At 48.7% G+C, this 26455-nt stretch overlaps 2 protein-coding genes across 4 annotated transcripts in view; one reads left to right on the forward strand and one right to left on the reverse strand.

The window, feature by feature from the left end:
- COPG2 (coat protein complex I subunit gamma 2) overlaps positions 1 to 5315 on the forward strand; it is a 39834-nt gene extending 34519 nt beyond the window's left edge. The window contains exons 21-24 of the mRNA XM_075925202.2: positions 975 to 1072; positions 3213 to 3351; positions 3777 to 3875; positions 4872 to 5315. Coding sequence (XP_075781317.2) covers positions 975 to 1072; positions 3213 to 3351; positions 3777 to 3875; positions 4872 to 5002 — 467 coding nt within the window. The 3' untranslated portion in view covers positions 5003 to 5315. The remainder of the gene's footprint in view (positions 1 to 974; positions 1073 to 3212; positions 3352 to 3776; positions 3876 to 4871) is intronic.
- MEST (mesoderm specific transcript) overlaps positions 3870 to 26455 on the reverse strand; it is a 32773-nt gene continuing 10187 nt past the window's right edge. The window contains exons 4-12 of one of the 3 annotated variants that reach the window (XM_075925227.2): positions 26373 to 26450; positions 25212 to 25348; positions 23536 to 23594; positions 22330 to 22370; positions 20255 to 20325; positions 17765 to 17866; positions 11939 to 12015; positions 10330 to 10393; positions 3870 to 4251 (exon numbers count right to left, since the gene is read on the reverse strand). In XM_075925227.2, the coding sequence (XP_075781342.2) occupies positions 4194 to 4251; positions 10330 to 10393; positions 11939 to 12015; positions 17765 to 17866; positions 20255 to 20325; positions 22330 to 22370; positions 23536 to 23594; positions 25212 to 25348; positions 26373 to 26450 (687 nt within the window). In that variant the 3' untranslated portion in view covers positions 3870 to 4193. Of the gene's footprint in view, positions 4252 to 5263; positions 6926 to 10329; positions 10394 to 11938; positions 12016 to 15376; positions 15616 to 17764; positions 17867 to 20254; positions 20326 to 22329; positions 22371 to 23535; positions 23595 to 25211; positions 25349 to 26372; positions 26451 to 26455 lie in introns of those variants that run through there. The other 2 variants (XM_006120316.5, XR_016349477.1) reach the window with 2 other exon arrangements.

The following is a 26455-nucleotide window of genomic DNA, read 5'->3' on the forward strand; positions in this document are numbered from 1 at the left end:
TTTTGTGATTCTTCAATAAGGGAGTGAGCCAGAATAGAATCCCCTCTTTCATCAGGTGAGCTGTTAAGTTGATTAAATAGTAACTAACTATGGAAAATCGCCACAGTTACGTGCTGCAGGCTCTGCGGTATCAAGCTGATTAAAATAAGCTTTAAATGGCAGAGCCCACAGCGACGCCTCCCTGCGGGCTGCGTAGCTTCCCTGCAGCAAGGAAACCTCCTCTGAGTGGAGCTAGCAGCCCTTGCTCACCTAGCCCTGCTGCAGCGAAGCCACCTCCCCAGGAGCCGGCTGAGTTCAGCCAACACCGTGAACCAGTAAGCACCAGCCTATCGATTACATGGTTAGTCAGTTACACTCTAGCATCCCTAGTATTAGACCTAGTGCTGTACTGACAGGGCTCATACTGCTAATCCAGACGGGAAACTGGCCAGCAGGTCAGGCCTCACAGTATGGCCAAGTAGAGAAGAGATTTAGAAGTTTTCCTTGTGCAGTTAACTGGGTTAAAACCACCGCTCTAGGGGATTGAGAGACTTTGCCTTTCCTTCACACGAAGTGTCATGGGGCTGGAGGTTCGTTTAACCTGGTTACGTTTGTGTCTGGGACTGGATTTTTTTCAGTTACTTTTATGCCGGTGGGAACTTTTAGAATTGGGCCGAGCTGGAGTTGAGGTTTTCGATCATAATCTGTGGCAGACCATGGCAGTGGTTGGGCTGGCTTCCAAAGGCTAGGAACGCCTGTCGGATCGGACTCCAGAGGACATTGCCTGGCTCCAGTGTGCTTTCATTTCTGGATAGGCCCTATCTGGGAACCTTCCCTTGGGGTTTATTCCCACACTATCTGGGGAACCTGCTTCATCTGCTCCTTGGCGGGGGAGATCATCCATGCGGTGCTACTGCTAGTCCCTTTACGGGAAAGAGGGCTCCGCACTCAGTGCAGACACAAACTTTGCTTCTGATTCTCTGCCTTTTCCCCAGTCGCTTGTACGTTCAGCTGCACGATGAAATTCACAGTCCGAGACTGCAACCCAAACACGGGGGTGCCAGAGGACGATGGCTATGATGATGAATATGTGGTAAGTTCACATTTGTTTGCTGCACCTAGAGCATGAGCAGGTCCGCCAACCAGGGGAAGTGGGGGGGCGGGGGAGGACAATTGCCCTGGCCTGGTGATTCTAAAGAGCCCCAGACTCCCAGCTACTATGGTGGCCGCCAGAACCCCAGACCCTTTAAAATCCCCACCGGAGTCCTACGCTGTGTGCTCTGGCCGGCTTTGAGAGCCACACACGTTGCCCAGGGTCACAGCGATCCTGTTGGCTCTGCTGAGTGTCTTCCTGTCCCTGTGGGCTGCCAGTTGCTCTCCCCTCATTTCCTTTTGTCTTCCCTGCCCCCTGCTCTTTTCTGCCATCTTTCTGTCTGGAACACAGTCCTGAAATCCTGCTGGCTGATCACCCTTTGCCTCGTTAATGTCTCTTAAAACCTCGAGCTGCCAGGTCTTTGTGCCAGGACTCTATTTATGGGCCCTTTGTTAATCTGTGTGTGACCCTGTCCCACCCTCCCTGAACCTTTGCCTGTACTGTGCGTCGTGCCCTGTGCAGAGAGGGGTGTGAGTTGGCGTACAGAGCAACTACTCCGGCTCAGACTTTCCCTAGATCAGTGTCCCCACCTTTGTATGTCCAGGATCACTTCTGGAATTTAAGGGCAACTGAAGATCTACCCTGGCCCACTCACTTCAAACTCCCCCCGCCCCCCTGGTCATTCACTCTTTCCCCACCCTTGCTCACTTTTACTGGGCTGGGGCAGGAGGGTGGAATTCAGCAGAGGGATTGGGGGGCAGAAGGGGAGGTTTGGGTGCTGGCTCTGGTAGGGGGCAGGGCTGGGGCTTGGAGTGCTGACTCGGAGAAGGGGATCAGGGCTTGGGCAGCTGCATGGGGGTTCAGCATGCAAGAGAGGGGATGGATGTTGACTCTAGGAGGGGGGTCAGGGTGGGTTTTGGGGTGCTGGTTCTGGGGGGGTATCCAGGGCTGAGAAACTGGAGGGGCACAGCAGACAGAGGCACCCTGGCTGGCCCTACCCCCACACTAGAGCCCTGCACAGATACAGATGCCTACTCACAGACACACGTTGGTATCCGCTGCTCCGCAGGGCTCTGCTCCCGGGGGACGCTGCGGCCAAAGGAAGGGAGCAGAGCGCGGTGCCGCTGCTCCCAGGAGCCTGCGCCAGCAGCTTCTGCTGGGGGGCTGTAAACACGGGACAGGAGACGCAGCTGGGGGCGGTGCAGCCGCTCGGCCAGGAGAAGCTGCCAGTGCAGAGTGATGGCTCCTGGGAACAGTGGCACCTTGCTCCTCTCCTTTGGTGGCAGCTGCTCCCGGGGGGGGGGGATCACATGAGTCCTGGCACTGCCTCCATCAGCTCCCATTGGCCAGTTTCCTGTTCCCAGCCAATGGGAGCTGCGTGCCAAGGCTCCTCCCCTCTGCCCCACACATGGGGCCACGCTGGCCGCTCCTGGGAACAGCCAGTGAGCCGTGGCAGGTAGGGAGCCTGCCGAGCACCTATCGCGAGTGACTGGAATACCTCCCCCTCCCCCTTGGTCGACCAGTGATGGCCCGGTTGGTGACCACTGCCCTAGATGTAGAATAGGCTCTAGAATGTGACCTCCAGGTGAAGCCTGCTTGGTTGCTAGTGCATTCGTTTTGCTCCCCTGCGTTTGTAAGTCAAGCCCTGCTCATAACCTCCCCGCCAGCATTACTTGGCTTCTGCTTTCTAGGCCTTCATGCACATGCAGAACTGCAGGTGGCCTCTGAAACGAGGCTAGTGCCCTGGGGCTGGGCCAGTTCTGACTCTATCCTGTGCTGCTGTCTCTTCCCCCACCCCCCTCTCCCCCCCAAAGCGGATGCGTCACGCGGCCCATGACGTTGGCAGCTGTCAGACGTCTGTGCATTAGCCCTGGCCAAGCGAGTGGGATTTCAAGTGTTGCTGTGAGCGGCAGACTGGGCTAGCCGCCCTGAGCACAGTCCTATCTCAGACCCTCCGCACGTGTGCAGGGAGCTGCTCTGCCCCGCCATGGAGGCTGCACTGCTGGTTTTAGTGCACTAACTGGGCCTGAGCTAGCGTGAGTCCATCTGTCCCCGCTGGAAATCAGCCCTGCAGCTCAAAGGGAAGATCCTCTCGTGCGAGATTCTGCGCAGCCTAAATTCTCCCTTGTTTCTCTGCCAGCTGGAAGACCTGGAGGTAACCGTGTCTGACCATATTCAGAAGGTCCTAAAGCCCAACTTCGCAGCTGCCTGGGAGGAAGTGGGAGACGACTTTGAGAAAGAGGAAACCTTTGCGCTCAGTTCAATTAAAACACTTGATGGTGAGACCATTCCTTCTCCCTGTTCGGTAACCCAGACAGGGCTGTTCAGCTGAAGGAGCAGGGTGGGAGAGGTTTGGGGAAAGATGCATCTGGGACCTAGTAGATTTGAGTCTCTCCCGCCCCCCGCCCCCCCCCCCCCCCAGTGGTAGTGAAGGGCTTGGAAACTACCCACTTTCCATCTGAAAAGTAGCCGCTTGGGGGCAAGTTGCCTGCTTCAGTGACAATTCATTATGGGGGACGAGGTGATGAAAGGTTGGCAAGTTCCTGCCGCTTCACACCCCAGTTAGAGCTAGATTGGCTAACCCCTACGTCTGGCTCGGAGAACAGTCTCCAACGGTGAATTAGCTGCACAGGAAATTTGGCATCGCAGTGTGAACAGAGGCTCTGTGGAAATAACCTTTTTTCCTCTTTAAATGTAAATACAGAAGCTGTTGGTAACATCATCAAGTTCCTGGGCATGCAGCCGTGTGAAAGGTCCGATAAAGTGCCAGAGAACAAAAATTCCCACACGCTGTGTCTGGCTGGTAAGCACCCACCACTGGGGGTTTATTTTCATGCTCCTCCTCAGCTTCAGGGGCGGTTTCCAGATACTTGAGACACCCTGGATTACAGAGCTATGGACAACAGCATGTTGCCCTGCTGGCCTAGGTGCACCTCAGCCTAGACCCTTCCCCCTCTTCTTGCCTTGCTGCTTTTTTCTCAGCAGGAAGCATCCTGAGCCCTTGCTGAAAGGGATGCTTGGAGTAAGCGCCCTGCCCATCTCCAGGGGTCAGCCAGCACACCCCAGAGCACTTCTTGGCTCCTTCGTGCATTTTCTTGCTCCCTAAAGCCCTGCTTTGCTCTCACACTTCAGGGATGTCCGTTTGAGCACACTCCCTCTTCCGCATACAGTGAAGGACCCTGGAAAGACCAGAAACATTCTTTGTAAAATACAACATTGCATTAAACTAACGGCATTACTTAGCGTGCAGACCTGATGGCTCTGACGCTTTATCTACTCCATGCCCAGACTTCCTAGTGACTCCAGTGGGGGTTGGTACATGCAAAGATGAGTAAACAGGGTTTGGAAACCCCCAGCCCATAGCGCTGTGTATGGAGCCCCAACCATTCAAACGGGCTCATTCTCAAACCTGAGCTTGATATGGCAAGGGGCAGTGTGAGGAGCAGAGACTTGAGTGAGAGGCTCTTCCCTCCACCCCCGCCAAATGCTGTGCTTGCTCCCAAACAGGGCTGCTCTGGGTTCCATGTAGCAGGAATAATTCTTGCCACTGCTGAGTGGTTTGGGCTTCAGCTTCAGGGGCTGGCCCTGTGTCTAATCCACTGTTTCTTGTGCTGTATCTGTGGGTGCCTGAGGCTTGCTACTTGGCCAGAAGCATTTGCTCCATTCCATAGGTGGGCGCAGCTTTCACTAGTTTTTGAATTCTCCGGACTGTGGCTGCACAGCCGTCAATTCCCAGATGGGGCTCTGAGTCAGTGATCTCACTACTGATCTACTCTGCAAAACCCTGCTTTGCCCCCAGGTGTGTACAGAGGCGGCTATGACGTGCTGGTGAGGTCCAGGCTGGCACTGGGAGACGGTGTGACCATGCAGGTGACTGTCCGGAGCAAGGATGAGACACCTGTGGATGTCATCTTGGCTTCTGTAGGCTAAGTCAGGCTATTTGCAGTATCTGCAGTTGGGAATTTCACCTCCAGGATCTCAAACAGCCTGGCTTGGTTGTGTCTGACCTTCTGCATGGAGTTTTTATTCATCGTTTTGTATGATACTACAGTAATGACAGTTCTGGCTGGTCTAACATACTCTTAATGCTGGGTCAAACCCCCTAGCCTAGTCATCAGTTTCACAGGCCTCTGACCAATTGCATCTGTGGACTTTACAAGACTTGGTAGGGGATAAAAACAAACTGGAATCTGAATTGTCAAATATTTTTATTAACAGAAAATAAACATTGATCATTCCAGTTTCAAGTTGTGGAATTGTAGCTGAATTGTTAATAATAAAATAGAATCTTTAAAAGTTTTGCCATAGCAACTGCAAGTACAATACTTCTCACTGGGGAGAACTGGCACCTGGGTTGACAACTGAAATCTGTTTGGTACAACACAAGCAGCCCCTAGTGAAAAACCTTTCCTCTTGAAGGGATGATAGGAATGAGAAATCTGGATAGATGCGAAAAGGAGTGGTTCTTAATCCCCCTTACAATCAATTGTGTGATGATTGTCCTCTTGCCGAGAGAGCCATACAACAACCTCTGTGTTGGAACAAAGGTAGAGTTTAAAATATTACACAACTTCACTTTTGAGCCTCCTCTCTGACCCATTATCCTCAAATTGAGTTAAATGTGGTCCCTTTTTAAGGAGAAGACTTCATATTATGGAAAGTAGTAAAGCCTCTGTATGCAGCATAGCCAGCACTTCAGCTGTATTTAAACACACTTTAATGCCTTTTATAAATCTGTTTGTAGGTAGTTATTACTTTATTAGTGGCAACCAGTTTTAGGATTGCTAAGATACATCTACTATACAATTTATTTGAAAATACTTCAGGTAAAAAGCCATCGACTTCATGTTTCAGACTGATTCTAGGCTATAATACATCTTCTGTAGCTCTTCAAGACATACTGGTGAGGCTACAATGCCAATTAATTTGCTTCTTGTTGTTGCATTCCAGAGCTGGGTATTAATAACAGGGGCTAGATAATTAAGGAAACTTGCCTTTTGGTGCCACAGACATTACTGGGTGGGTCAGGAGAGATTCTGGGCCTGTAAAAGCCCTTCTGTAGCTACTTCTACCAAGATAAATACTCATCCCCCAGTATTACACTACTCGCACAAGGGATTTTGTGCCCGGATTAGAGCACTAATTGTGTAGACAAGCCCTTCAAATGAAGCATTAGGAAACAATGCCTGGCAACTAACTCCTAGTTCACAGCTTTATAAGGTATTTTTCCATCCTGAAGCTGGTCTATACAGTAGTTCAGTTAAAATGCACTTTGAGAAAAGAAATATCTTCAGTGCCTCTTATTGTCCCAGAAACAAGGTAACTGACATGTTTGTGAATGGGATGCTGGCTCTTTAGGATAGGCAGGGCTGCTTCTGGCCATGAGGTCAGGAAATGAGTCCTGGAATAGCATGATTTACACTGCCATCCCTCTCCCCTTGTGATCTCTCTCTCTTCCTTACCACTAGTTCCCAACAGCACCCTCAGGTCCAGGAATGTCAGGGCTACTCTGTTTCCTGTAACAGGCCCATGGTCTTTCATGCCTCCCTACAGGCTAGTCCTTCCCAGCACTCAGTGGATTTAGTTCCGTGCACAGATGCCGCAGTCTAACATACCCACACAGGACAGGAGAGTTGTCAGGTCAGGAAATAAAGCCAGGATCTCTCCTCAATGCCATGGTTCCTACAGTGAACCCCACTAAGCCAGAGCATGAGAGGGGAAGACCACAGAGCTGCTCAGAAGGAGTTGATGAAGCTCAAGTATGCATTCAGGAAGCCCGTTGGATCTTCGAGCTGTGGATAGTGGCTAATGTGGTCGTCCAGAACAGAGATTGTAGACGTGGGAAGCACTTTCCTGTAGAACGAATGACAAACTGGTCAGCGCGTGCCCCCAGAGAGGCAGGCTGGAGCAGACACGTAATCTGACTAGGCTTTGACTGCTGAGCCGTGGAGTGGGCCCCACAACTGCACTGAGGTCTTCTAGGATCCTGTATGGGCATTCTTAATGCAACACCCAGGCCTTAGGTTAGCCCCTAAGTCTGCAGGCTTTTGCCAGGCTCTGTGCCCCCTCTACTGCCCCCCCAAAAGGCCCTTGCAGGTGGTGAGAGGCTGCTTTTGTCTTTTATTCACTGGCCTGTCCATTCACTTGAACAGGGGGATTGTCTGGTTTCATCCACGTAGTAGCTACTGGCACATTCAGTGCCCTGGATGAGGTCTCCCCCCACCCCGACTAGGACAGCATGTATGGAACCTAGGGATCTTGGAAAGTGCACGGATGGGGGTTGTGTTGGGCATTGATCAATGCAGCAGTGCAGGCTGCAGCATAGGCAGGGGCTGGTGCTGCTTTTGGTTAGTGTGTCCTGGGCTGGAGGGAGCTTGGTTCTGATGTGCTTAGAGATGCTGTCTGAAGGCCCGAGGAAAGATTTTTTTCAGGTGAGGGTCCCCATAGAACAGCGGCTCTCAACCTTTTCAGGCTAGTGGATTCTGATGTATCTGGGGTACCTTCTAATTTCACCTTACTGAACAACTACTTGCTCAGGCACAAAAGGGTCACAGCCCACTAGGATAGGAAAATTGTTGACTCGTTTAAATCGTCTTCCATACCTACTGACTGGAAGATAGCGAACGTGACACCAATATTTAAAAAGGCTCTAGAGGTGATCCTGGCAATTACAGACCGGTAAATCTAATGTCAGTACCAGGCAAATTAGTCAAAACAATAGTTAAGAATAAAATTGTCAGGCACGTAGAAGAACATAATTTGTTGGGCAAAAGTCAACGTGTTTCTGTAAAGGGAAATCCTGTCTTACTAATTATTAGAGTTCTTTGAAGGAGTTAACAAACATGCAGACAAGGGGGATCCAGTAGATATAGTATACTTAAATTTTCAGAATCCCTTAGATTCAGAATCCCTTAGATTTTCAGGTCCCTCACTAAAGGCTCTTGTGTAAATTACATTGTCATGGGATAAGAGGGAAGATCCTTTCATGGACTGAGAACTGGTTAAAAGACAGGAAACAAAGGGTAGGAATAAATGGTAAATTTTCAGAATGGAGAGGGTTTCCCCAAAGGGTCAGGCCTAGGATCAATCCTATTCAACTTATTCATAAATGATCTAGAGAAAGGGGCAAGCAGTGAGGTAGTAAAGTTTGCAGATGATACTAAGCTGTTCAAGATAGTCAAGACAGAAGCAGACTGAAGAACTTCAAAAAGATCTCACAAAACTAAGCGATTTGGCAACAAAATGGCAAATGAAGTTTAATGTGGATAAGTGTAAAGTAATGCACATTGGGGAAAAATAACCCCAACTATACATATGATGAAGGGGGCTAATTTGGCTATGACCAATCAGGGAAGAGATCTTGGCATTATCGTGGATAGTTCTCTGAAAACATCCGCACACTGTGCTGCGGCAGTCAAAAAGGCAAGTAGAATGTTAGGAATTACTTTCTATCCCTTTCTTAATAAGACACACTATCTTACTGCCCCTGTATAAAACTGTGGGACACCCCCATCTTGAGTACTGAGTACAGATGTGGTTTCTTCACCTCAAAAAATATATTTTGGCCTTGGAAAGGGTTCAGAAAAGGGCAACTAAAATGATTAGGGGTTTGGAACAGATCCCATATGAGGAGAGGCTAAAGCGACTGGGACTTTTCAGTTTGGAAAAGAGGAAACTGAGGGGGGATATGATAGAGGTCTATAAAATCATGAGTGGTGTGGAGAGTGTGAAAAGAAAAGTTATTCATCAGTTTCCATAATATAAGGACTAGAGGACACCAAATGAAATTAATGGGTAGCAGGTTTAAAACTAATAAGCGAAAGTTCTTCACACAGTGCCTAGTCAACCAGTGGAACTCCTTGCCAGAGGAGGCTGTGAAGGCTAGGACTATAACAGAGTTTAAAGAGAAGCTAGATAATTTCCTGGAGGTTAGGTCCATAAAAGGCTATTTGCCAGGGGGTAGGAATGGTGTCCCTGGCCTCTTATCAGAGGCTGGAGATGGATGGCACAAGACAAATCGCTTGATCATTGTCTTTGGTCCATCCCCTCCGGGGCACTTGGCGCTGGCTACTGTTGTCAGACAGGCTACTGGGCTAGATGAATCTTTGGTCTGACCCAGTATGGCCATTCTTATGTTCTTATTTTACCATGTAATTATAAAATAAAAACAATTGTACTTACACTTCAGGATACAGTAGAGCAATATAAACAAGTCATCTGCATGACATTTTTAGTCTGAACTGACTTTGTTAGTGTTTTTTATGTAGCCTGTTGCAAAAGTATGTAAATCTCTAGGTGAGCTGATGTACCCTCAGAAGAGCTCTCTGTACCCCTTGGGCAGTAGTTCTCAACCTGTTATCATTATGGGCTGCTGCATGGGGCCAGGGAGTAGGGCCGAGCAGGGAAGCCCTGACCCCAGATCTCATGGCACAGAGCTGGACGACAGGGCAGCCTCGCCCCAAACCCACACCCTATGGCGTGAGGCTAGGTAACAAGGCAGGGCAGCCCTGATCCTGGGCCATGCTGGGTGGGGCCAGGCGGTTGAGAACAGTGCAAGCCCAACGCCAGACTCTACTTTGTGGGGCAGTGACCCAAGGCCCCACCACTCCAGGCAGGGTGGCAGCACTAGGCAATGGGGCAGCCCACACCTCTGACCCCACAGGTTGTGGGCTTTAGCACACAGCTGGGCTGCAGCTGTGCACTAATGGGGCCTCATGCAGCCCAGACGTTGAAAACCGCTACCATAGTGTAGGGTGGTTGAACATCTCTTACTTAGACTGAGTGAGAGAGCGCCCATCTCAAGCATCCACGGCCAGAAACAAGCCCAGGAGGCGAGCTAGCTGCTGCTTCAGTTTACTAGAAACGCCTCAAACCTTTCAGGCATGTTTTACCTGATCATGAACAGGGAGGCGTGGACCAATACTAGCCTCAGATCATGCTCAGACTAGAGTTTATCCCAAATGGAAGCCACACCAGACTGGAACTCTCCTCTTCCCCCAAGAGATTCTTTCCCGTTCAGCAGAGGGAGATTCCCAGTTCTCCCTGAGTTCCCACAAACACTGACTCATTGAATGAGCATGGGCTTCTCTTGATCTCTGTACAGCGCTGGCATTTTCAAATGGATAACACCCTTCGATTCGAAACTCAAGTCATTGGAGTGGTGGTTGAGAAGGGCTGGGACAGCAGCTCTCAGTGCTTTCAAGAAAGCAGCAAAACACAGTCTCCAGCTGTGCTTAAAATGAGGCACTGAAACTTACTTGTAGAGCTGAAGAAATTCTGGATATGGATTCACAGGATCCAAAGGCCCATAGATTAGATGCACTGGAAGAGGAAGAGCACAAAGAAAGCTGTCCACATGCACAGAACGGTTACCTAGCAAGAGATCTCAGTAAAGCCAGCAGCCATGGGAGAGGTGAGAACCGTTCTGCCTCAGACCTATGTTCTCACAAGGGCACAGACTAGTTGTAAGCAATGCGGGGGTGGGGGGTAGTGGTGTGGGAACCAGGGAGCATGGCCAGCACAGCTGGTACCCAGCTGTCGCACTGCGCGTAGGAGGGTGGGAGTTCAGTGCTCTGGAAACTAAGGGACTGTTTGTGTTGAGCACATCTAGGGGGAACTGCCAGGCACAACCCGTGTCAAAGTGTAACGCGCAAGCCTGGCCCGAGTACAGAGGCTGTGCACAAGTGAATATTCAAGCATGAGCCTCTCGCACGCCGCACAAGAAAGTCAGGCCCCCTCTGGGCTTGTCTGCTCGCACAGACCAATGCTTCACACCGATTTAGTGAAAGCAGCACAGCCGTAGTGTGGGGGCAGGTTACTGGTGTAAAGGTGCCTTCGAGTACACACCTGTACAGAAATGAGAGCAAGTGAGACCATCACAAGGCAACTGTATGCCAGTGCACCTGTGGCCAGTAGGGGGTTCCCTGCTCTTTTCCCTCTTGGATCTCAAATCTCAGGTAGAGCTGGGGGCTCACAAGGTTCTCCACCCTCCACCGAAATGCAGCCATCTCCTGGGGCTGGCCGGTGGGTGTTTAACAGCAGGGAATGACAATACACTGGGAGAAAGCGCTCAGTCAGATTAACCACCCTGGCTCGTTGTGCTGCCCTTCCCACCGCACATTGCACACAACGAAGCTACTTCTCAGCAAACTCCCTCCTCTGCCTCCCCACATATCAAGGCCAAGCAGAGGAAACGAGGGACCTATAATAAAGTCACAGGAAGCTCTGGGGAAAGTCATAGGAGCTTTTTCCTAGTGGGTCTGATCAGTCCTTTAAAAAGGAAGAGTCAGAAGATGCTCAAGGCAGCTTCCTCTGAAACGAACATCCCACCCTTTCCCTGGGGCCTGAAGATTCTCCCATGTTTGAGAAGGGCGTTGGCTTTTCAGGGCAAACCGGACACCCCCAGCAGCCTTTAGAGATCTGCAACAGGATCCAAGGTGCCTCAAAGGAATTTGCTTACACGAGAATTATCTGGGTTACCATCCTGCCACTGGCTTCCACATGCCTGTGAATCACACTCGAGCTCTTTATCCTCACGTTCCAGGCTCTATGGCTCATTCCCCTCCCTGAACCAGTATCGCCGGCCAACCACGTCTGGGCATTTCCACACTACTGGCCCTCACCAAACCGTCTCCAGGGCTCATTCAAATCCCTTCCGAGAGCTCCCGTCTGACATGTCAGCAACCAGCAGCAGGCAGCAAACAAGGCTGACACCTGGGCCCTTCAAAACCTTCAATGCCAGCAGGGCCCCCAGTCCCTGTATTTGGTAACTCCAGCGCGGGTGTGCAGGGAAAAGAAATCCAAGCAGCAAGGGACAGTTCTGCAAGGGGACAAATACACACACAAAGGAAACTCTTTCCTACTTACATGGGACAGAGGTGGATGTCAGAGCCCCAACCCAACGGTCTCTGTGCTTCTTTCTTTGGTTTATATACTGTAAAATACTAAAGGACAAGTGGCTCGTTAGCGAGATGACAGGGCTTGATCAAACAAAGAGACATTTCAAGCCTTTGCTTTCAGGATTGGTCCGACAAGGATTGGCAGTAAAGACCTGCACAACGCCATGTCGTCCAACAGCAGCACAGTCAGACTGGAATGTGGATCAGTTACCTGGACAGGCTGCTTAAAAGACAGACGTACTGCTCGTTAGTTGCTGATTCTGTAGTGCAAGTAATCGCTGCTGGATTCAGAGGCCTGGAGCCTGAAAGTGTCTGTCCCCAGAACAGGCGCAAGCTTCCCCCACACGGCTAACAGTGAGCTCAACCCTGCCCTGGAGAAACCAGCTTTAATTGGAACTTCCATGCAGTCCTGGGTCTTGCTGTGGAGATTGCCAAGTGGTGGGCTGTGGACACGTCTGGCCACTAGGACTGGACTGAGACCAGAGAGCAAAGCTGCACTACACTGAATTCTACAGAGCCACATCAAGCATTAGTTCTGCAGGCCAAGACGATACCCCTACATTTCCTGCCTGGAGAGAGAAGCTGTAATTAGGGAAGTTCAATTTAGTTTAATCAATTAATCGACTAGTCGATGGATTTTCCATCAATTACTCAATAGGCGAGGGAGCCGCAGCAGGGTTATATCCCAGCCCCGGGAGCTAACCCCGCTGCGGCCCTGCTTGTAAATGTAGTAAGAGCCATTAGGCTCTTAATATATTTAAAAGGTTAAAGCGCAGTGGGAGGGACCCGGCGCGAGCTGGACCAGCTGATTCTAGGCTTGTGGTAGGTCCCCCCCACTGTGCTCCAGCCTTTTTACTTTTAAGGCTGGTGTGCAGTGGGGGGACCCAGTGTGAGCCTGGAATCAGCTGGCCCAGCTTGTGCTGGGTCCCCCACCACTGTGCTTGAAAATGAGCTGATTCCCAGCTCACACCCAGTCCCCACTACCCCTATTACGCCCCGCAGAGACGGTGCTGGGGGGGAACCATCTTTTAAGCTGGCTCCCCGCAGCTCCTGCTCCCCGCCCTTGCTATCTCTAGTAGAGGCAGCAAGTGGAGGGAAGCAACTAGTCAAGGGACTAGTCGACTATCCGATAAGCTTTTGCTTATCAGATGAAGTCACCTAGTCGCTTACATCCCGGTGTGTAATAAGAAGGATGCTCTTCATTTCCAGCTAAGGATCATGAAGCCCGCCACACTACTTCCCGGTGACGTAGCCCTGTGTTCCCATATTTCACACTATGCATATAATAGCCTGATTTTCAGGCTTGCTTGCTCCCCCAGCCCCTACTGACTTCAACAGGGTGCACAGAGGCTCAGCACCCCTGAACCCTCAGTTCACGTGTGACTCACTCAGGGTCACCAATGACTCTTTGGCAGAGCCGGGCTCTCCTCGCCCGTAGATGGTGCCCCCCCGAGTGCTGCCGCTGCCACTCGCCTTCCGCCACAGTGACAGGGTGAGGTCACCGTATGGGAGCCAGACGGGCACCCCTCTCCCCAGCGCAGGCAGGTTATTTTGACTGAGCCCTTAAAAAGGAGCCAGGTGACTTGCTAGCAGGAGTAACAAACTCCGACCCGGCGGCACGGTCTCCCACTGTACGAAACGCAAGCGGTGGGTCTGCCGAGTGACACACAGGAGACCTCACTAGCGTTGAGACATGTCAGAGGGGACACTTTGCCTGGTCTGGATAGGAAATGAGTCTTACAGTCAAACCCATCTGCTCCTGGCCTACCTCAGCCTGGACCATCAGTGGCCTCCGATTCTCCCACAAGCCACTCACAGCACAACAGGTTAGGAACTCGGTTTGACGGGTGGCTCAGGAGGAAGCAGCCGCTGAGGTGGGGAAACGTGCCTACCTCTGAAGCAGAAGAGATGGATCCCCACGGGATACCACCCCACAAGCATGCCATACACTGACCTTGGGCCTCAGTTATACCAGCAGTAAACAGGGGTATGGCCACCAACCAGCCCCGCTGAAGCACTTTAGCTCTACGTTACAGAAATGCAAACTGGCTTTTAACTGTACGAGACTCAGCTATTCTATCCACACGTGCAGCTTGCTTACCTCCACGAAGCACATACTCCCTCCTAACATGCCCCCAGGCTGCAGGCAGTAACTGAGCTAACAGCTGTGGGTTACCACTAGGCTGCTATAAAACCCACAGTGCTCTATTATGGCCATCAATGCAAAGCTAGGAATCCCACGTCTGAAATGAGCTCTCTCAAGTGTGCTGGCACTCCTGTACTGTCCAAATGGAGGAAACCGAGTTGCAGCCAGATCTGAAACCTTGATCTTCGTATTACAGGCAGCACATTGGGCTCTGTGTGGCCTCTTCACCTAGGGAGGAAGTGGCTTCAGTTTGCTACAGAAAAGGACACAGCAGTAATGGCACCTTCATAGGGAGAAGGTATGTGAGAGAGGAAATATAATCACAATGCTTGGATCTATCTTACTGTTACAGCTTTACTTCCAAACTGTTCTAAGCTCCTCTGGGCTCAGTGACAGCCAGCTACTCAGGGCCACGTGCAGTCTAGACACAGCCATACAGTGCCAAGGAGCACAAAAAACTCACACCCTGAGCAGCCAGATTCTACGGAAAGTCCTCAGGAGCTTAATGCAGGACAGGAGATATGAATGAGGTTTCTGGGCTATGGACCCGGCTCTCAAAAACCCACCCTACTCCCATCCTTGCCTTCTCTCGTCTGCAATGGCCTTAACTAGTAGAGCTGGATCATGCAGCCTTCTGGGCCAACCCCAATAATCCTCTTTCACCCTCCTCAGTTGGCCTGGGCTCAAATCCTATGAAACAAGTTAGATTTCTTGTACCAATCAACTGTCACATAGCGAGTTACTGTTCACCAAAGGCAATCTGGGCCATGATTAGAGACTTAGTCTGAGCCTTCTGTCCTCCAGCAAGGGAGGCACACAGTACAACGTGGATGCGCAGAGACAGGCAACACAGACAGCATGACAAAGCAATGTTCAGCTGCCAAGGTAAATGCACAAGGAATGTTCAATTGTGATTCTACAGAAGGCATCAGCACTGAATTTCTTGTTAAAATGTTGAGTCAAGTTGCATGCTAAGGAGACACAACAGGAATATATTGCAAGGCATGTATATTCCAGGAATATATTCCAGCTACACACACACACCCCAACTAATGTAACCTGCACACCTGCTGAGCGTGGTGCACTCTTCCATGTAGTGGCACTTAGACCAGTCAGAGAGAGAGAATGAGTGAGCTCTACGGCCTTAGCTGAGTCACCTGGCTCATGCACAAAACTCCAGAGGTCCCAGGTTCAGTTCTGCCTGTCGGTTTTACACTAGTACAGGTGCACATTCATTAGTTCTGCTCAAATGTAACTTACTATGAAAGGTACCTAGTACATTGTCCTTTTAGGTCTCCTTTGGGTTGTTTTTCCTCTGCTCTCTTATTCTACTTAGTGTGTCTTCAAAGTGCCTTGCAGAAACTGGCTTATTCGCTCACAGTCTCCCTAAAAGGGAGCGTCTTTAGATGCAGAAAACGAGACAGCAGTTAAAGAGGGGCAGCAGAGAAAAAGTCCTTGGGTTTCTCTCCTTTTGTTTCCTCATTGTATACACTGAAGACCTGAAAGGGATTGTTACTATATTTATTAATAAAAAGAGCATTTTTCGGGGGGGGGGGGGGGGGATTTTACCTTTAAGACACTAGGCATGACCAGAGAACTAATAGATTTATGCAAGAGCTCCCATAGAAGTGAAATCCAGTTTCCAAAGAAGGGAAGCAATTTTTATTCCAACTGATAACAGCTTTTGCTTATTTCCTTTCATTATTTATTTGACTCAAAGGCTGCTGAACAAATATCTAGAAGAAAAGCTTTTGTGTTGATTATTTAATACTTCCTTCCCCATTTCTGATCAACTGAGGGTCAGGTAAACTCCCATGTCACAGTTCTGTGTTATCCAAGAGAAGCTTCCAACCAAATCAGACAGGCCAAACTTGGCAGCTCTTATTTCAGAGGGAAACTACTAGCCCTTATTCCGAAGAAAAATTAAATCAAATTCTCCACCCACGATCCAGAAAAAGAAAGCAAGTTCAAGCCCATTTGCCCCCGGGGGCTAGTTTAAATTGACTTCTCCAAAGCCTCAGAAAAAGTCAGTAGCGCTGCTAGAACTCGGGTCTTCTGAACCCCCAAACCAAACTTAGGTATTTTCCATCATCCACAGGAAAGTTCATGCAGTGAACTTTACCCCTCTTATAGAGCACAACTTGCCAAACTATGCTTCAGATTTTCCTATGAACCACGTCCTCCCCTCTCAATCGACAGCTGCATGACCCATCTCCTCACCAAACCTCAATTCCACGTACAGAAGCACAGTGTCCATATGCCAACAGCTACATTGGCTAGAACTGACAGTCTGACCCCACCTGGATTCCGGTTACTGCTCGAGGCATTAGGGCTCTTCTTTCACTGCCAGGAGGAGCCCTCCAGGCCTTTGTGAAGAAACTAAATGAATTCTTTGCATCCATCATCACTTCAGAGGATGTTAGGGAGATTCCCATATCTGAGCCATTCTTTTTAGGTGACAAATCTGAGAAACTGTCCCAAAGGGAGAGGTTTTGGAACAAATTGAAAAATAAAACAGTATTATCACCAGGACCAGAGGGGATTGATCCACGAGTACTGAAGGAACACAAATACGAATTTGAAGAACTACTTAATGTAGTATGTAAATGTTCATTTAAATTAGCCTCTGTACCAGGAGGGTAGCTAATATAAGGCCAATTTTTTAAAAAGGCTCAAGACAATCCTAGCAGTTACAGGCTAGTAAACCCAGTATCAGTACCAGTACCAGGTAAATTGGCTAAAACTATATTAGAGAACAGAATGATCAGACCAGTAGATGGGCACAAATATATTGGGGAAGAGTGAACACAGTTTCTGTAAAGGGAAATCATGCCTCACCCATCTACAGGAATACTTTGAGTGTTTCAACAAATACATGATCCAATTGACAGTGTTCCTGCACTTTTAAAAAACTTTTGACAACGTCCCTCGCCAAAGGTTCTTAACCAAAGTAAGCAAATCTTGGGGTACAAGGGAAGGTCCTCTCATGGACTGATATCTGGTTAAAAGCACCTGACATTGGCTACTCTCAAAAGACAGGTGTGACGGCGCGTTGGGGGTTCCCCGTCTCCTGCACCCCGAAATGGCACAAACAGACTGCACCAGCCGGTGGAATAGAGGAAGTTTATTGCCTCTCCAGGATACAGCACAGCACAGATGTAGTCTGGCCACAGAGCTGGGCTAGGATGCCTCAGGCCCCCTTGAGATGGGGGAGACTGGGCCCCTAAACTCCAGCCCCTTCTCCTAGGCTCTCCTCCATGCTCTCCCACAGTAACTAACTAAATTCCCTTGCAGCCCTGCCCCCCAGTCAGGGCCGCATTCCACCTTCCTTTGTTCCTCTCCATGGGGGGTGTCTGGCCACTGGTTCAACAAGTTTGGCATTACCTCTGCCTAGCGAGGTTTTCCCTGCTGGGTCTTGCTCCAGACAGCAGGGGTCACCACAGCCCAGCAATTACCCCCACTACGTCACAACAGGATACTGGGCTAAATGGACCACTGGTCTGACCCAGTGTGGCTACTCTTGTGTTCATATGTGACCAGGAAGCTCTCTGCAGACCACCGGTAAGTTCTCCAGGGCTCTCCATTTGGAAATACAGGGATAAGCTGATTTAAGACATCAACAGACGAGGAAGCGAGAGAGCAACATACCTGTCAACAACAAGATTTCCATCATTTGTCCGGATGGCTGTCCACATGTCCCAATATTCTGCCTCTGAAGGCTGCGTATAGGGACCAAAAACTGCCCCAAGTCTAAAAAAAATTCAGAGAGGCATGAAGATCTTGACAGCATGACATCCCCTCCCCGTGATAAACAGAGATTATAAAGCCACTTCATACCGGACACAAAAACTAGTTTGAGGGCAAAAGTGCCCACTGATTATAGGATTCATTTGTAACACACACAATCCTGAAGCACCCCAAACTATCCAAATCAAAGGAACAGTGTCAAATTTAGCACTGACCCCAAAGTGGGGAAAGAAAAATGTCTCATATCCAGTATGGACTGATACGTCTGTTCTAATTTCAATGAATTATTTGTGGGAGTGGACAGGATTTTGTTGTTGTTCCCTGTGTACTTGGTTTTCCAGCCCTGTGATGGCATTGTACTGGTGTGGAAACCAACAGTGGATTGCTAATGTCCATGCTGAGTGTTGGTGGCGAGGGGGAGCAGGAAGAGAGAAATCTTGTGTATTTAGGTCACATCTGAAAAACTTCAACCTAGTAAACTGCACGGGGCCCACTACAGAAAGGAGGCACCAGCTGCCAAATCCCAGTGGGATCAAGTAGATCACGGCCTTGTGGACCAAGGGGGAAAGCCTGACCCTAATGAAGTCAATAGCAAAACTGCCACTGATGTCAGAGCAAGGTGCACGTTTCACCCCCAATGCTTAAACCGTAAGGCTGCAGACGAGGGAATCCTGGGACTCCCTCTCCACTCTTCCCTGTTCCAAGTCCTGACTGGTGTGTCTTTGAAGGAGTTACATTTGTTGTTTGCAGGCACCACCTTTAAGAATAACAGAAATACGAAGCTGGAAGGGGCATAGAAAGGTCATCTACTCCAGCCCCGTACACAGGACCAAGCAAACTTAGAGCATCCTGAACAGGTGTTTGTCCAATCTGTTCTTAAAAACCTCCCATGTCGGGGATTCTGCAACCTCCCTTATAATTACAGAGCACTTCCTAGTATCTAACCTAAATCTCCCTGGCTGCAGGTCTCCTTGTCCTAATCTTCAGTGGCCATCGAGACCACTATCCTCTTGATAACAGACCGTAACCTATTGGACCACAGTTACCAGGTCTCCCCTCAAACATCTTCTCTCACGACTAAACATAGTCAGGGACTTTTTTAATCATTTCTTCATAGGTCAGGTTTCCTTAATCATTTTTGTTGCTCTCCTCTGGACTCTCCCATTTGTCCGTGTCTTTCCTAAAGTGTGGTGCCCAGAATTTGGCACAATTCTCCACGTGTGGCCTCCTCACCGCCAATCATCTCCCCTGTCTTACATATGACAGTTCTGTTAATGGGATGATACCAGTCTTTTCTGCAACCGTATCATATTGTTGACTCATTCAGTTTGTGATGTACTATAATCCACAGCTATTTTTCAGTACTATCATCTAACCAACTACTCCCTATTCTGTAGATATGCATTTGATTTTTCCTTCCTGCTTTGCACTTCTTTACTGATTTTCAGTGTGTTGATTTTAGACCAATTCTCCAATTTGTCAAGGTCCTTTTGAATTCTAGTACTGTCCTCCAAAGTCCTTGCAACACTTCCCAGCTAGCAGGCATGAAAGGAATAAACATACTTTCTACTCCAATTCAGTGAAGGAATTGAATAGCACTGGACCCCTGTGGAACCCCAACAGATATATCCCGTCAGTCTGAACTACTGATAGGGACTCTGGATACAGTCTTTCAGCCAGATTTCTTCTACACTGCATTTTTCTAGTTCTCTTAGCCTGTGTTGTGGGACCAAGTCTAAGGGTGTATCTAGACTACAGGGTTTTGTCGACAAAATTATACCTGCGTCTACACTACCGCCGAGTTCTGCTGACAGTAAGTCGGCAGAACGCAGCAGTTTTGTCAACGGCGGTAAATCTCATTCTACGAGGAATAACGCCTTTTGTCGGCAGGGTTCTGTCGACAAAAGGCGCTATTGCATCCACACTGATTTTTCAAAAGAGAGCATCTAGACTCTCTGTTGAAAAAGCGGCTTGCTTTGTCAACAGAACTGGCTGTAGTCTAGATGCTCTTTGTCGACAGAGGCTTTGTCGACAATATCTGTCAATAAAAGCCTGTAGTCTAGACGTACCCTAAGGCACTAAATCAGAAAGGAAATGTTCAGACATTAACCGTAATCCCAAGTGAAGTCTGTCTCAACTTCAGAATAACTTCAGCATCATATGGCACAGCTGCCAACCAACTAGGAACTGGACTCATTTCCTCGGCTGGATGGAATATGCTCATTTCCTTGGCTGGATGGAATATGCTCGTGTGTGTAAACCTAGTGACTATATCCTATAAAGGTCGCCTGACTTAATAATTTTATACAAGTGTGTTTCCTGGGTTATACTCCAATCTAGTCTATACATTTGTCCTCTACAGTGTGTGGCGTGCTCAGAACACCAGCTCACCCTCTGGAGAAGAAAAAGTAGTTCATCAGCCGAGTGATGATGGGAGACAGTAGGCCACCATCCTTGAGAATCTTTGGCAGAAGAGAGGGGAAAAAATGTCATTAAAAGCCATACAAACCACAATGACCCTTTGCCTGTTCAAAGGGCTTTTCCCACAGAGCAACCAGGCCCCCACCACCCAGCAGTCTGACAGAACAGCCATGCCCTACAATCAATGAAGTCAATCCATTATGACTGCTAGATTTTCCAAAGTTATCAATACACTGAACCAAAGCAGTTTCAGCTCTCTTTAGACTACATCAGATCAAAGACCCAAAGACCAAGACTTGTGAAAAGGACCAGGAACCTAGGAACCAGAAGGCAGTAAGATTTTTTTTGTTTTGAGGAGGGGTCACGGAAAGATAAGAATCCTTGCTGGGATGAGCAACTCCCCCAACACTAATGAGAATAAGAAAGTGAGATTGGAAAAAGACGTGCAAATTCCTGTGGAATTTGTATATCCTCTTTCGAAACTACAGTATAGTCTAGACGTACCCTATCTGGTCAGTCAGTGTCTGATAAATCCAAATTCCTTCCCCTTGCAGACACACAGTGTGGGGGACCGGGCAGCTGATTTCTGGCTCACATCCAGTACCCCCTGCTATAAAGTCAGAGCTGCAGTCGGGTTAGCTCCAGTTGAGCTCCAGTTTCCCCCCTTATCGACTAATTGAGTAGTCGATGGAAATTCCATTGACTACTCGATGAGCTGATTACCCACAAATTAACATCTCTATTTCAGAGTCACTGCTTCTCCAGATAGAGTCCACTATCTGGTAAGTATGGCCACTTTTTGTCCCTGGATGTGTACATTTAGCCATATTAAAGGGCATATTGTTGGCTTCTACTAGTTTACACCAAGCAATCCAGACTGTTCTGAATCAGTGACTTGTACGGAGAAGGAGCATTTCCATTCCCTCTTTCCAGCCTTCCACCCCAAAACCTGCTAGTTACTGGAAAAGAGTGAAGGTATCCACTATTCTACCTCTCCGCCTGCTACGTGGCTGCTGCAATGGGGAATACATCTGTTTCTCTCACCCCTCCTCCAGACTTCTTTTCTGGGTCCTCCACAGTGAGTGCCAGGTCCTACCTCTGCTGCGGCTCAGAGCTTTTCAAAAGCAACAGCAACATGAAATTGTCCTGATTTTGGTCAATTTCCCAAAATGTGGAAACAATGGCTTCCCCAATAACAGCAGGGAAAGTTGTCACAGCTGTGTTCAGTCATCACTTTGAGCAGCAGCAGAAATTCAAGAACAGGCTGTAACCAGGCTAGTGTGTAATGAAGGTGCCAAGCGCATTTTTGATTTATAACCATTTTCTTTAAATGGAAGTTTTGTTTAAATAGCACCAACTGGGGCCATCAGTTTTAGGACTCCTCGGAAAGACTGCTCATCTAGAAGCCTCGCAGCCACTACCACCAGGTGAGACCACTGGCTCTGGGCAAAACAGCACCTGCAGCGCCTGCCCAGTCTCAGTGTTTCCAATCAGTATTCCACCCCAATATCGACCTGCAGGTTACGGCAAGATCAAAGCACAAGGTGGTCCAATGTAACAGAATGTTGACGTACTCTTGTTCTCTGAGGTCACATCTCCTCTACCACTTCTAACGGCAACAATCGTGTCACTCAGCAGTGTGCAAAAAACACCCCTGAGCGCCATAAGCTTACCAGCATAAGCAGTGGGTGCGCCTGACGCTATGTCAGGGGGAGAGTTTCTTCTTCTATCACAGCTACTGCCGCCCATCAAAGGTGGTTTTATTATGTTGACAGGAGGAGAGCTCTCACCCATTGGCATGGAGCAGTTACACAAACAATCTTACAGCAGTGCCGATGCACTGGTGCAGTTGTAGATGTGGCCTGAATAACTGCTCCCCCCTTAATTGCACAAAACATTTACATGCAGTCATTTAAAGTCAGCAAATATATTACAGTAGCTGGCAAAGGCATATTATAGGCCTAAAAACTCAAACCCATTCCTAGAAGCTTTAATGCGGATACATGAGTCCAGATTTAATAAAGCTAGAGACCAAAGCAGCTCACCTTCTGAATAAACCTGGGGTAATGAGTTTCTGGGAAAATACCTAAAAGTGTTTCAGAAAACAGAGAGTGCAGTTACATCATTTTGCTCTGACATTTCCCAGTCTCCATCCTCTTCCCTCCCCCACCAGTGCAGCCTCAGCGAACGCATTTGTTTTTGTGCATGGCAGAGAGAAGATGCCACTGTGATAGAGTACAAATGCCCTCATGGCTCTGAAGCAGCTAAGTCAGGACTGGCTCCTACTCTCAAAAAGGGTGGTCACAAAACAGGTCACGAATAGGGATGTAAGTGACTAGTCAACTATCCAATAAGCATAAGCTTATTGGATAGTCAACTAGTGACGCAACTAGTCATTTCCCCCCTTGCTGCCTCTATCAGAGGGGGGGGGGGAGCAGGAGCTGGTGCTGGGGAGAGCTGGCTTAAAAGCCGGCTTCCCCCAGCACCATCTTCGAGTGGCAGGGGAGTTAGAGGCACAGTGGGAAACAGCGTGAGCAGGGACTGAAGACTCCCAGCGGAGCTCTCTGGGGGGCTTCCTTTTGAAATGTACAAGAGCCACATTTCAAAGACTCAGGCACTGCAGGGCTTTTGCTACAGTTCAGAGGCGGAAGTGCCCTTATAGACTGATCGAATAGTCGATGGAAATCCCGTTGACTATTCAGCTAGTTAATTCATTTAAATTTAACATTCCTAGTCATAAAGAAGGAAGGAAATTCTTCCTCCTCAATGGCAGCATCATTCATAAATGTACCATCGTAGCGACTGTCTGCATTAATGGGATCAGACAATCTGTTACTAATAAAACAATTGAGGGAGACATATCTGTGCCATTTAATCAGCCTCCCTAGGTTCTATCACCAGCCATTCCTGTCCCTCCCCCAACTCTCAAGTGGATTTTATTGTTGTGAAAGGTGCTGCACTGACAGCCCCCGAGACTGAGGCCTTCCACTAATCTACAGCAAAGGGAGAGCAATGAAAGCTTCTCTGTACTGCTCCACCGGTGTGCCTCATCCCTGGTCTGGCGGGACCCCTCTGTGGGTCAGAGGGGAGTTCAGTTTCTATTGCCCATTGAGTCCTTGGCACTGTGATGAGACTGCTGACAAAGAGGGCAGTTAGTCTCAGCGGAGATGCAGGCACTGATAGCAGGGAAGTGGATCGAGACCCACCAATTCATTTCACATAGATCATGTTACGCTAAGCAAAACAGTTACCTCCATTGGATAAACAGAGGCTATTGATCAGGACACATCCCGTTTTGTTGCGTTCATACCTGGAGACGGAACCAAAGACAAGGCTGAATTAAACTGGAGCGAGTCTCAGCCAACTGCAAGCAACAACTGGCCGACAGTCTGCAGTCATATCGCTATTTATTAAAACCTAATCCAGGATGCAAAGAACCCAGGGGACGGGCTTTCACAAGTAGCATAAAACAGCCATGTCAAAGAACTCCCCACAGCTCTCCGTGGCTGTTCAACTCAATCACACTGCAGTCATCACTGTTAAGAGTGTAACACATGCTTTATGAAATAGCCTGGGGAGGGGGGAGGGGGGGAAGTCCTCTCTCCCTGGATCTCAAGGGGGACACCGAACATAGGCACACTGGATTTGCACAGCTGGATGTCTGTTTGCTGAGTAACTTTCATGTCAGACTAGTTAAAAGTCAGCAGTGCTTGGCACCCGCCCTGCCCCCAATCAAGTCGCTAACTGGCTGCAATGGGAGCGCCACAGCACAGTGCTACATTTTTGTACTAAATAAATAATTCTTAAAACCTCTTTTTCAATACAATGCACACGCTTACACATCTGACATGTGCCCATTAGCTAGAGCAGGGGTAGGGAACCTCAGGCGCAGGGGCCGGATGCAGCCCCCAGCTTGCCTGGATCTGGCCCCCCGAGGCTTAGGGCTCCGTCTTGGACCTGGGCAGCCCATGCCTACTAAGGGACTGGAATACACACAATCTACTAGCCTGGGTCCCACTAAGCTCTGATGTGAGAGAGGAATGTGGGGAGGGTCTTTCTCCCTTTCAGTCAGGGGCCACGTCAATGAGGGTTGGGGTTTGGTTTTTTTGGCTTCTCACTTGTGTGCGGCCCCTGACCAATATTTCTGTGGGTCAGTGGCCCCTGATCCAAAAAAGGTTTCCCTGCCCCACACTAGAGATTGCACACCACCCTATGCTAAGGAATCTGCATGGAAATTACACCTTGCAGCACTTCCCAACCACAGGGAGCCTGAGCTAGGGATTAGAACTAGGGATTGCACATTAAGAAACCTCGGTTCTGACCCTTCCTCTGTCAGTGACTTGCCCTCAGTCCAATCCCTCAGCCACTCTTTGGTTCAATGTCCCCCAACTGTTGTTACATGGGCATGCTATCTTCTATCTGTGCCCTTCCTCACAGCAGGGCTGCAAGGCAAAATCCTTCATGTCTGCTGCCTAGTTTGAGATAGGAGAGCGAATGGCGAAGCATCGTCAGCGACTAACCATCCACTGCGATTTCACATAGACCCTGGTCACTGGTGACAGAAGACGCTCTTGGCTTGTACTGACTTGCCTTGTTCAACCCTCATACCCTTGACAAGCCTCCAGATTTCAAAAGCACACAAGTAAGTTGTGCATCTGGTTTGGACATAATGAGGCAAGACTTTTCCACTGTATCTGTATACATGGCTCCCACTGAAGTCAATGGTGGCAGCACATAAGCCTGCCTCCATCTATCAACCTAGATTCTTATACTATTGTGTCCATCAGTGTAATATCCCATTAGTACCCTGCCCGGCCACCCTGAATCTCAGATGTGGGATACACCATTTCCTTGTACTTAGCTTCACGTAATTAAACCCTCTAGGAGGGCGACAAGGAGCACTCAGAGCTTTAGTGGTTCCAGTGACCTGTAGAGCAGCTCCTGTGCAACTGTGTCTCCGTAGTCATGAGACAGGAGGTTGATCCTCTGATTTCGGAAGCCCAAGTGCCCCAGCAGCCCCTCGACGATGTTGGCCTGCTCAAAAATGGAATAGCGGTGGGGCCTCTGTTTGAAAAGCAAAGCAAAAGAGCAGCTCCTGTGAGAACAGAGTCATACACTCCCACCTTGATCATTACAGACAGCTGAGCTATCACGGTGCAAGTTCATCTGAACAGCACACCTGGCAGTTCCGGTGTCTGGACACCACACAGCATAAGGGTTTATGGACAAATGCAGAACATGGTACAAGCCTAGGACTACAGCCCACAACTCCAATTCTAGTCCAGGCTCCTGCTGATTTGCGGTGTGGCCTTAAGCTAGTCATTTTACTGCAATGTGCCTCAGTTTCCCCATTTATAAAATGGAGATAATGAAACAACTCACAGGGGGGCTGTGATTATTAGCTAGTGTGTGTAAAGCTCTTTGAAGATGAAGAACTATGTATTATCAAACTCACCCCATGATTTATTTACAAGGTATAAATATACTAGCGTAACCACAAACTAGTAACTGTTCACAAGTATTTCAACTGCAGGAGAGCTGCCTAACATGGCAGGTGAAGCAAAACTGTTCTATCTAGGTGCGCTAACACTCTCATAGAGCGTGGTCACTTTTAAAATACTGTTATGTCCTATTTCTGGGCTTTGATTTTGGCACTAATCACATTCTAACAATGGTGCCTGTATTTCTGTTACTGAAAGAGTGAGACATAAGGTGAATCAGGTTATGGCTTTTATTGAACCAACTTCTGTAGGTAAGCGACACACTTTCCAGCTTAAAAGCTCTGTGTAAGCTTGAAAACGTCTCTCTCTTTCTAGCAGAAGTTGGCCCAATAGAAGATACTACCTCATCCACTTTATGTCCCTAATATCCCGGGCCTGACACTGCTACAATACTGCAACCTGAGAAAAATGTAAATTGATAAAGACACAAAGCAACCTGGGAAATGAATAGATGCCATCAAAATCCATGCAAATGAAATCCAGCTTCTCATGCAGGTGCAAGTGTAATGCCATTTTTCTGGGCGCACTTGGGTCATTAAATTCCTTTTCCCAAAAAAACTACCTGATTGTCCGTCCGGGGTACTTACAGGTTTGTCACTAAAACCAAATCCTACAAAATCCAGAGCGATAACCCTGTGAAATCGCTGGGTCAGCCCCTCCCATATCTGTA

The sequence above is a fragment of the Pelodiscus sinensis genome, chromosome 1 (assembly GCF_052426305.1).
Source record: "Pelodiscus sinensis isolate ZL-2025 chromosome 1, ASM5242630v1, whole genome shotgun sequence".
Taxonomy (NCBI): domain Eukaryota; kingdom Metazoa; phylum Chordata; order Testudines; family Trionychidae; genus Pelodiscus; species Pelodiscus sinensis.